The 12,727-nt window shown below is 25.3% G+C and overlaps 1 protein-coding gene across 2 annotated transcripts in view; it reads right to left on the reverse strand.

Moving 5' to 3' along the window:
• LOC100202984 (meiosis 1 arrest protein) overlaps positions 1 to 11,116 on the reverse strand; it is a 78,756-nt gene extending 67,640 nt beyond the window's left edge. For both annotated transcript variants that reach the window (XM_065791239.1, XM_065791240.1), the window contains exons 1-4: positions 10,675 to 11,116; positions 10,300 to 10,335; positions 9,534 to 9,688; positions 8,946 to 9,054 (exon numbers count right to left, since the gene is read on the reverse strand). In XM_065791239.1, coding sequence (XP_065647311.1) covers positions 8,946 to 9,054; positions 9,534 to 9,688; positions 10,300 to 10,335; positions 10,675 to 10,864 — 490 coding nt within the window. In that variant the 5' untranslated portion in view covers positions 10,865 to 11,116. The remainder of the gene's footprint in view (positions 1 to 8,945; positions 9,055 to 9,533; positions 9,689 to 10,299; positions 10,336 to 10,674) is intronic.
• Between the last annotated feature and the right edge of the window lie 1,611 nt (positions 11,117 to 12,727).

The following is a 12,727-nucleotide window of genomic DNA, read 5'->3' on the forward strand; positions in this document are numbered from 1 at the left end:
AGTCTCATTACTGTCGAAAAGACACCAAAAGACTCTACCTTGTTGATAACTGGACGTCTAAGGCTGAAACATTCAGGTACAATATACTTTGATTAAGGGTTTATAGCTGTTGGGCCAATATATTCTTTTACACAAAGTTTAATTAAGTTTAGCGTCTTATTTGAACTTTCAATTCTAAGTTCCGTAATCTGAACTGTGGACCATAATATAAAATTGATTTTATATTATGGTCCACAATTTGATTATTGATAATGCGTATGTTTAAAGTGAGTGGGGAGGGGGGGGGGGTTGCGTATGTCAATGTGTTATAGTATAGGTGCAAGAAAATTTTTAACTTTTGATACATTACTTCCTACATTTACTTCAATACAATACATTTTTAATAATGCGATTGACAAAAGATTTTGACGTTTGCTTAGAAAGAATTCATACTTAAGATACTTGAAATTCGAGATCGGGGCTCAAAATATTGCACCACGTTTTTTAAATTCTCAATGCACTGTTGTAACTATAAAAATCATCATTACAACATTGAGTAATAACATAATGAGTAATCAGAGACGTATTAATTATTAATAATAATATCAATACCAATTATGCACTAGCCCCTAACAATTCAAAAAAAAAAAAAAAGCTTGAGCCTTAAAATCTGGATTTTCAACGGGAATAAAATGGAGAGCACAAACATTTAAACCAACGCGCAACAATGTTCAAATAAGTAACCTCGCTCTGATGCAAAAACCAATTGATACGTGACCGTGAGTAATTATAAAATACTATTCAGAAACATATATATATATATATATATATATATATATATATATATATATATATATATATATATATATATATATATATATATATATATATATATATGTATATATTGCAGATTCTACAAGACTAAAGCAGCAGAAAAACACTTGGTTCCCGTAGGCCACACAGTTTTTTATGAGTTGCTTGACAAGAAAAACGTATTTATACACAAACCTAAAAAAGATCAGTGTGATGTTTGCGTTGAAATTCGTGAAAGAAAGAAAGATACACCTGACTATGTTCTTCCATCTAGTTATACTGATCACTGGTATTTAAAAACGCAAGCTCAAAATAGTAAAGATTTTGATAAAAAAAACGTTGCCCTTAATGAACTAGTTTTAACAATGGATTGCCAGCAAACTCTTTTATGCCCAGTTTTATCTGCTGGTGCTTTGTACTTTAAAAAGAAGATCAAAATTCATAATCAAACTATCTATAACCTCCACACAAAAGAGGCAACCAATTATTTATGGGATGAAACCGAGGGGGGGCTGGAAAGTGATGTGTTTGCTTCGATATTATTTTATCACTTATTAGAATATAAAGAAAAAAATCAAAACTTAAATAAAGTGACAATATATTCTGACGGCTGTACCTACCAAAATCGTTGTACTGTAATAGCAAATTCACTTCTTTTGTTTTCTTTTCAAAATAATTTAATAATTGAACAGAAATATTTGGAAAAAGGACATACACATATGGAAGGAGACAGTGTACACGTTAATATTGAAAGAAATCTAAAAGGAAGAGCAGTACACGAGCCTCGCGACTACATTGCTTTCATTGAAAATGCAAAAATTTCTTTTCCAAAGTATAAAGTAAAATTTCTCAAATACGATTTTTTTAAAAGTTTTTCAAATATTAAATATTACACAGAAATTAGACCAGGTAGTAAAAAGGGTGATGCAACAGTTACAAACATAAGATGTCTGAAATACACTCCGGAGCCAAAAATATTTTATAAATTAAGTTACTCTTCCACTGAAGATTACAAACCTCTTCGTCAAAATCTTAACATTAACACGTCAATTGAACTTATTGACACTTATCAATCCAGAATTCCGATAGGAGAGTCAAAATATAAAGACTTGATGAATCTTAAAACATTTGTGAGAAAAACTGCTTGGGAATTCTACGCCGATTTGCCTTATAACCCCAAAATAACAACTTAAATGATTTCCTGCATAATATACTTTTGATGTTATATTTAAAAATTATATTTATGGTAATATTTACAGTGCTGGATTTTTTTGCCCAATAACAGATTTAAAAAAAGTAGAAAAAATAAAGTCCAAAATGGGGTTTTTGAAATTTGATTTGTAAGGAATCAACCCTTAAATTATTCTAGATATAAAAAAAAATTTCAATGGCTGACCAATATCTAATGGGTGTAAAAATACCTAAAGCCAATGTCAAATCCGACACTGTTAATTAGCATACTAAATTAATTTAGTATTATTTATATTGTTTATTCAGTTTTGACTATTTTTGTCACTTTATGTAAAAATTGTGTTTTTAGTAACGCTTAGGATTATTTTCAAAATCCAGGGGTCATTCCTATCCTACTAGGAAATTCTTTTACTAATATACTATAATATTGTATATTAATTTATTTTAAAGTAAACAGAATTTTATCTTTGTTAGTCTAAAATTATTTTTCATTTACAAGTTGTTTATATAATGTAATAATAATAATATATATATATATATATATATATATATATATATATATATATATATATATATATATATATATATATAATATACTGTTTCTATAATATTAAAACTTCTTTTTTAAAAACTTTAAGTTTGTATGCTGAAAGAAAATGTTTATGTTTGAAAGTAGATAAGGTTTATGACTGAAAAAAAATCATATATTTACATTTATGGAATTAATTTAAAAAAATATTTTATTTACAACAAGAGAAAAATATTTGTGCATTTGGCTTCTTAGTCCTTAATGATCTGAGGGAAAAAGTTTAGATATGAAACCTGTATTTACATGAGGTTAAAGATGTAAATATAAATAAATATTTTAATATAATACTACTATAGCAAAATAAAAAAATGATATAATCAAAAACTGTATAACTTGCACAAATAAGAAATGTAAAATTGAGAAAAAAACTTTATTAAAATAAATATCAAACAAATATAAACTAAAGACAAGTTTGTATCACTTATAAGAAATTAGACATATTCAACAATTGAACTTAAAACTTGAAACTTGTTATTAGTTTACTATAAGTATTATTGATTTTAAAAGTTGAAGCAAGTTTTCTACATATATCGACAGTTTTCTGATAGCCAAACATTAGTATTACTTGCAAAGTAAGTTGTACTCTTAATTTGTATTTCTATGTAAATCTACAAGTTTAACACATTCAACGTTTAGTCACATTTTCCTGTCCTGCCCTGTTTTTCCAAAACTGAAAATCTTATTTTACCATCTATTAAATACTTTTCGCAAAGTATTTCTGTTTCTATATCTTTATCACAAAATTAGTTATTTACTACTAAAATAATGAAGAGCTTGACTTTATGTTGGATTATGTAAGTGCTGCGAGCATAATTTTTGCATTTGATATGTTAAATTTGCTGTAACACAAAATATATCACTTTTGAATTACAATCTTTTCTTTAGACAATATCAGCAACTTTTAATAAGTATAGATAGAGACTGCAGTGGGTCATGCCAAACATTGGTCTGTAGTTTTTCTTAAATTGAAACAAATTACATGACATAAATTTTTAATAAATACTGAACTAAACTAATAATAACAAGTAAAATGAAAGATGATAAAAAAACAACAATTCTAATAATTAATCATTGTTATACTAATTGCAAAAATGTAGAATGTTTGTACTATGTTTACTAAACCTGTTATACTTTGCTTAAATACTAATATATTCATACAAACATAAATATATATATATATATATATATATATATATATATATATATATATATATATATATTTATATATATATATACATATACATATATATATACATATATATATATATATATATATATATATATATATATATACATATACATATACATATACATATATATATATATATATATATATATATATATATATATATATATATATATATATATATATATATATATACATTTAATTTAAAGTTACCCAAATGTCTATATATATATATATATATATATATATATAATATATATATATATATATATATATATATATATATATATATATATATATATATATATATATATATATATATATATATATATATATATTTATATATTAAAGTTACCCAAACTCAACTTCACAAAAATTGACCTAAATTCATTTAGAAAAATGCTCTTAAACTGCAAGAATATAAACAATAATGCAACTAACATTAAATATATCAAGAAAAGTTCATAAAACTATCTGCCAAATAAACTTTTATATCACGTGTACCATATACAACTTATTTAAGTTATGTAAACTTGATGAAGAGCCATCTTTCCTGATTTTTCTAAAATTTAACCTAATTTCCCTGATAACCCCCTGATTTTTTTGCAGATATCTGAATTCCCTGACTTTTCCCTGCTTTGGCAGACATCCTGTATATATATATATATATATATATATATATATATATATATATATATATATATATATATATATATATATATATATATATATATATATATATATATATAACATTTTCAGGTCACCAAAATATTAAAAATTAATTATGGAATACTGCAAACATATAAAAAAGTATTAATGCAGTATTGTAATACAAGATTCTATAGCATTTTTGAAGACTTTTCTAGAATCTTTTTTAGATATTTGTATAATCATGAAGAATATTCTAGGATTGATTTCTCTGGAATTTCCAGTAGTAGTGAACCTCCTGAGGATGTTTATTACTACAGCAAAATCCTAAAAGCGTCTGGAATTTAATTCAATTTTAGAAAATACATTTATAAGAATATACCATTTATAGAAAGTGGAGTGGACTTCATATGCAGATCTTGCATATAAAGACCACTTAGCAACGATGCAACATAACATAAGAAGAATTTTATTTGATCTAAAGTTACTAGTCACAACAACAAGACTAAATAAAGTTGATAAAGTATATATTATGAATTTGTCAATTAGTATGTAACATAACAAACATGTTTTGGTTACATATGCTATGTTGTTATTAACAACAACATAAGTATTTTTAACATATTTATCTTAATTAAAACTACTTGATTACTCACAAACTTAATCAAGTTATGATCAAGGTTTTGTTTTTAAATAATCGCTATTAATAAATGTTTAAATAATCGCTATTATTTAAACATTTCTAGAATTTTATAAAAAACTTCAAATATTTAAAAAAACACCATCTATAATTTATGCACCCGAAAAACGCAGATAGTCCAAAAATGCATCTAGCAAAAATTCAGATAGTCCAATTTTGTTTTACGCGGAGATCGCAGATAAGCCAATTTTGTTTTACGCGGAGATTGCAGATAGATCAATTTTGTTATGGGCGGAGATAGCAGATAGTCCGATTTTGCGCGGAGCCATCGATATATATATATATATATATATATATATATATATATATATATTAGGGGCTTGACTTTTCAATTTTTTCACTTAAAAATGAATGGGTATATTTTTAAAAAGCTGACATTATTAATTTTGTTTATAGAAATACATGCTTTTAGATCTTTGGTTGCAAAAACATCCCCCATAGAAATGCTTTTTTAAAAAAAATTTTTTTTTTTTTAAACAAGCTAAAATAGGTAACTTTTTTTACATTTTTTATACATTTTTATTGTTTTGCATGATACGAATAATGGTAATATATAATTTTATGTATAAACTGTTTAAATTCATCAAATACTAATTGCTTCTGCAAGTGTCATCTTTAATTGTCATTTGCTGTCAAAATAAATGTGTTCAAATCAAGATAATTATTTTGTGTTTACTAAAATCTACAATTAATATAATTAAAGTAAGTTATTTATGTATGCTTAAAATGTATAATAGATTTAATTTTAAGCTTCATATGTAACTTATAATTATAATTAATGTATACTTTATATTTTAGAAATGTCAAGAATAAGCTTGCAGATAGCTGAAAAACCTGAAAATATGAAAGCCTGGTCTCAAAATCTATTCCACTTTAAGAAATCAAAATCAACAAGACCTCACATACCCAAAGTTTTAGAGCCACTTGATAATTTGAATAAAATGCTAAAAGCTTATTCTGTTATTGGTCGGTTTATTTGCTTATCAAAGTTAGAGAAGTCAGTTTATTCGAGATGTAAAAGAGTTGGCACAGAATTATCTGATTTATGACTCAAGCTTAGTTTACCAAAAATAAATGAAAGGTCTATAACAAAAAAAATAGAAATTCTCATTAACAAATATCATTCAGTTCAAAAATCTAAACAATGTCTTGAAGAAAAGTGGGATCATTTATTTGATATAACTAAAGTAAATGGTAACTGCCTTAACAATGAAGACAAAGCATTTTATTACTTACAAGTGGGTACTAATGGTCAAGTTGGTTATTGTACATCAAAAACTGTTAAAGAACATCCATCTAAGGCTGGCAGGAAGAGACCTAGCATACCTGAAACAGATACAGTAGAGGTCAGTGACAACAATGAAGAAGGCAATGAACAAAATGATGAACAAGATTCTAATTATATTCCTCCAGACAAAAAAGTTAAGAGAAAATATGAGAACATCATTGTGGCTGCTACTTAGTTAAGAAGTCAAAGCTAAATATTAATAAATCAGCAGAAGTTTGCAAAAATTTATCTGAATGTGGTGTTAATGTACAAGTCCCATCTAAATCTGAGTTTTATAGAGCTACAATGTCAGCAGCTCAAAAAATGGAAAAGCACATGATAAGTAATTTAAGAAATGAGAATTGGGTGTTGCACTTTGACGGTAAAAGAATGTCAGAGAAGGAGTATCAAGTTTTGGTTTTAAAAAATGCAGAAAAGGAGGTGAAACTAGCAATTTTAAAACTAGATGATGGGAAAGCCATTAGTAATTACAGTGGAATAGTTGAAGTGTTGGATAAATTTCAACTATGGAGTAGTATTAAAGTTTTAATATCTGATACTACAAGTGTGAATACTGGGAGTAAAAACGGAGTTGTAATTCAACAGCAAAGAGAATTTGAAAGAAAAAATCTTGAACCGTTTCAATTTATTAGTTGTAAGCGTCATGTGTTGGACACAACTTTGAAACATACTATGAATGAAATTCTTAACGAAGGAGTGTCAAAATTGCCAGAATTACATTACAAATTTATTGAAAACCTGAAAAAAAATTATGAAAATTTGAAGTCAAGCTTCAAGCAAGGTGAACAAATTTGTAAAGCAAAGACTAATAAATGGAGAGATGACATGGAGTTTTTGTTCAAGTTGGTACAAAGTTACCGATACATGAAGGTGAATGGCAGCTTTCCAGCTATAAACTTCAAAAGTCTGCCATCGTTGCACAATGTCAAATGGAATTCAAGAGCAATCTATGCCATTCTGGTATTTATTTTAACTGAATTAGATAATAATCAATTGTGCTTGATTTGCGATTTCATTGCATCAACTTGGTCTGATATATGGCTTTCTGACATGCAATACTCAGAACATGATTTTAAAAATTTAGAACAAGTAATAACTTCAACTTCAGCCATGAAGACCTTGAAAAGATTTTGGTAACAGGAGCCCAGAAGAATACAAGGAATTCAGAGATCCAATATTTGTACTTAAAGAGCCATAAAAGTTATGCAAGAAATTCATGCCAGAGATATAGACAAAATGAACTACAGATTTATTCTGCAAAACAACTTTTAAATTGTATCTTGTTTAAATGATAGTTATTTTGTCAAAATAAATTGTTATTTATCTGCTAATTAGTCGATTTTTATGTATTTCTCAAACAAAAACATATTTTTCTAATTATGGGGGACGTTTTGTAACTTTAGTCAATAGAACTTTTAAAATCGGTAATCTAATGTAGAATGTCATATTTTGGCACTATACCCAAGTATAGTTGTGAAAAAGTCAACCCCCTAATATATACACACACACACACACACACACACACACACACACACACACACACACGCTTTTATCATAAAAAACATATAACATATGTAAAGAAAAAAAACTTTATATTTATATTCATTAATACTTAATATAAAAAAATCATTAGCTGCAATATGCTACTTTATTTAAAAGATTTTCAATAATATAAAATCATTGGCAAAGATTAAAGTTGTTTATTTCTAACGGTTTTTCAAAATATTTGTCATTAAAAATTTTTTTATTATCGTTTTGAGTGTATTAATGTTAATGATTCTTATATCAAGTTCATTAAAGAGACTAACATTGTCTTAAAAAGACATTGTTCAAAAAATTAAAATTAAATTTTTTTTTATAAAAAGCTTTTATTATAAAAAATGCATACTTATATAATTTACATAATACAAAATAATACAACTTTCGTTAATACTTTAAACTAAAGTCATTATCAGTAATTTTATTATTTTGTTATTTTTAAAAAAAGTGTTTTGGTAATATAAAAACATTAGTGTAGATAAAAGTTTTAATGTTATTTTGTTTTTAACATAACTCAAAATCTATTTTATAGAGCATATTTTTAAAATGTTAAAATCCATGGTCAAATTGTTAAAACAAAGTTTATAAAAATAGAGCAATATAACAAGTTTTGGCAATGAATCGCAAGGAAACACTTTCAAGAAAGTTGTGCAGTTGGGTTTGATTATTGTAATTCCACCTTTTAGATTTTCTTGTGTTAGATAAACAGTTAATACCAAAGTACCTTATAACTTTTTGTGCATTCACAAATAATTATTAGGTACTTTTTACATCCTTGAATATAGCTGACAACAATATTATAAGCGGTGGAGATAAACTTACAAAAAAATCCTATGTTTCAAATTATGACTTTATATTGAATTAATTATGAATATATCCTAGTAAATTATTAAATATATTTATTCTTAGTAAATTTTAAATTTATTTATTCTTACATCTTAATTATTAAATACATTTAGCAAAAGTACTAAAAGTCCCATAACATCACATATATTCAAAAATCGGATCAAACCTTCAAAGTCATGTAATCCTCCAGAAAATTTTTGCTCAATCAAAATCAATTCATGAATCAACTCCAAAATATTCTTTGAGTTCATGCTGTTTTGTAATGGTACCAAGCACTATAAAAATAGAAATAATAAAAAAAAGACTCAAGTATAAAGTTTATTATACAATACATAATAATATTTAACTCATGATAATAAAGTTACATTTATTTTTAATAAAGTTGCATTTATTTTTATTATTAATTACTTTGATAATTATAAACTTTATAACTCCAGGTATATTATGAATATAATACGTATTATTTAGCTATTATTATTTAAAAAAAGCAGCCTCCTTAACTAGTGCCCCCAAGTCTTGGGGAAGCAAACATCAAAAAAATAAGAAATTAAAAAAAAAAAAATTTTTTAAGAATATTTATATGAATATTTTATTGAGATAATATAATCATTTAACTCTAACTATATTTAAGTAATTAACTTTCTTATTTATTCTAATTATCTATAAATATTATTTATAGTTCATACTTATTTAAACTTATTATTATTATTTTTTTCGCATTTATTTAAATGAAGTATTTAAAAATAATGCTAACTTTTGCAGATTTTCCAAGGACAAACAAACTAAATAGTTGGACTCTAGGAGGACCAGATACAGAATTGTGAAGTGGAAAAAACAAGGTCAATGCTTTAACTAAATTGTCACTAAAGAGATCTGATGGCAATGATAGATCAACAATCACAACTCGAGCTGAAATATATGCAAATATAACCTATAAAAAAACTCAGTTCAATTAGCAAGTAAAATTGAAATTATTACAATAGCTTTAACCTTTGATTTTTAGATTCACTTGTATTATATTAATTTAGTAAACAAAACAGGGTGTTAGCCAGCCCAATGGCACTACGTATACTGTGGAATTCCCAACGGATTGAAAATTCTCAAAATTTAATGACTTAATTTTTTTGTGAAGTAACTCGACATGTCAATATAAATTCCCAATATTTTTGTAAAACAATAGCAATAAATATTCGCAATATTGCAAAAATGAAGTAAAAAATATATTCCTGGCTAACAATCTGCAAAAGAACAACATATATTTACTTTTGCTAAAGCCATGATCAAGATTTTATTATAATAAACAATATATAAAAAATTAGACTAAAATACTAGTAGTAATATTTGTAATAATACTGTGTTAAACTTAATGATAAATATATAAATGTATAACATAATAAACAAACATAATAAATTTAATTAATAATAAAAAACCAATAATAATATAAAACAAAAATTAATAAATAATATAGTATAAATATATAAATAATAAAAAAAAGTAGTTTTTATTAAAAAAGATATACCTGAACTTTTGTATAAAGAATTTTTTCCAGATTTCACTGTGAAAATAAAAATTTGAATGATAGGAGTTTAAATAACTATTTTTAATATTTTATTTGTATACAATATTATTTATATAAATGAAACTATTTATGCAAAATAACGCTTATATATTTGAAAAAATTATTTATATACTTAAAAGATACAATGAGACAGAAAATATTTATATATCATTTTAAACTGTGTTTAATTATGAACATTTTAAGTACTTGTTGAAATATTTTGAATGTAAATTTTGAAATTAAAAAAAATCTAAATTTTATTATATACATTTAAAAGAAAAAATTTAAAAATGGAAAAATTTGAATATCAAGCATATATTAAAACCCGTGCTCTACTTGGAGTTTCAGCACAAGCCATAATCAATGAATTGGTTTTAGTTCGTGGTGACCAAGCTTCGAAATATAGTGCAGTTGCCAAGTGGGCTACTTTATTTAAAGATGGTAGAGAGAGTCTCAAAGATGATCTTCGCTCAGGGCACCTTCGAACCACGTATACAGCTGAGAATATTGAACGTGTGCAAGCCATTATTGAAGAAAATCTGCATGCAACACATAATATAATTGAAGCCCTGACATCGATTGTTTTACAATCAACAAAATCATTCACAACGCACTTAAAAAAAGAAAATTAACATCACGTTTGATACCCCACAAGTTATCCAACCAAAATAGCAAGAATAGAGTTGAGGCATGTAAGGAAAATTTAAAAAATCTTGATGACGATACTGACGTTGAAAGTCAAAAAACTCACATAATGAAGCTATTTCAAAGTATACCTAAAGAAGAGTATAAATAAACGTTTGATAAATGGCTTGAAAGGATGCAACTTTGTATAGATAATGATGGACATTATTTTGAACATTTAATAAAATAAAATTAAAAAAACTTTTTTTTTTTTTAATAGGGGAGTTCTACGAACTTTCCTAACTACAATAGTATTCATACAAATCTAATTACAATAGTATTCATACAAATAAAATTACTTATATATAATAATACTTATATAAAAGATATACACTAACTTTATACAAAAAAAATTATTTACAAACAATAACATTTATTACCAAGAAGTGAAAGCCATTGTTCAGCATGAAGACTTTTTTCATTAGAAAAACACTCTATTCAAAGCTATTCAAAATTTAAATTCACTAAACTTATTCCAACATTTCAAACCATAAAATTCAAGGACTACTACCCCGTTATCTGTTTCCAGGCACTTACAAATTGACAGCACCAAAGAAACCGTATGAATTATTACAAGACTTACCACAGAATAAGTAAAATTAAATAAATTGAGCCAAAATTTTATACTTATTTTATACTTCCAACCAAAACTATTTGATCAATACTTATATTTTTTGCATCAAGAATGTAACATATTAATATACGGACAATTTTGCATAGTTAATTTTCACTCTCAGTTGTCTGATTACTTTCCTACCATGAATCAACTTTAACAGGAATTAGTTACTTTGCCTGGATCACAGATTTTTTTGTTGTAGATTAAATTTAATAATAATAAAAATAATAAATTAAAAGGGAGAGATGTTGCTCATTCAAAATAATAGCCAAATACTTTTATCTTGATTACAAAAAATAAGTTAAATCTATTTTCGCAGCCCAAACATTCAAAACAATATTATTCCAAAATGTGACTTGATCACCACTAGATGGTAGTTCATAAAGAGATCAAAAAAGCTAAAGAGGGAGAGGAGATAAAAATCTGCATAAGTTATAACATTGTAATTCTCACCTTTTTTCATGTTCATCTTTTCAATATTTAAATCTGTTTGAATGGACTTTCTATTACAATCCTTTTGCAACCTTATATCTTCTAAGTAATTGATAACTATACTATACACTAAAACAACTGTTTATAAATAAATACAACAACAATACTATCATATGCTAAAACAACTAATCATATGTATAGAGTAGAGTATTTATTCTTAATTGCAAAATGACCACACAATTTATCAACACAAATTTCAAACAACTTTAAGAATTTTTTAATCTCTCCTATTTTAAATTGTTATTTAACAATATTTAAGCTAGCAATTTAAATTTTTTTTTTCATAAACAGTCAAAAACTAGTACTATTAATGTATATTTATAATTACACAACAACTAATAATAAATTATTACTTCTTTAAAACTCTGAATGAGATCAAACTTATACCTGGCAACAAAAAATCTTTAAAGATTTACTCCGAACTACATCTCACTTATATTAGGTAATAAAAAAAACTTTCAAGATGAACTCCGAACTACATCACTTTTATACTAGGTAATAAAAAAAACTTTCAAGATGAACTCCCAACTACATCACACTTCTATTAGGTAATTAAAAAAAACTCTACAATGTCTTTGATAGTATAACACTTGTTTC

Source organism: Hydra vulgaris, chromosome 02 (genome assembly GCF_038396675.1).
Source record: "Hydra vulgaris chromosome 02, alternate assembly HydraT2T_AEP".
NCBI lineage: Eukaryota > Metazoa > Cnidaria > Hydrozoa > Anthoathecata > Hydridae > Hydra > Hydra vulgaris.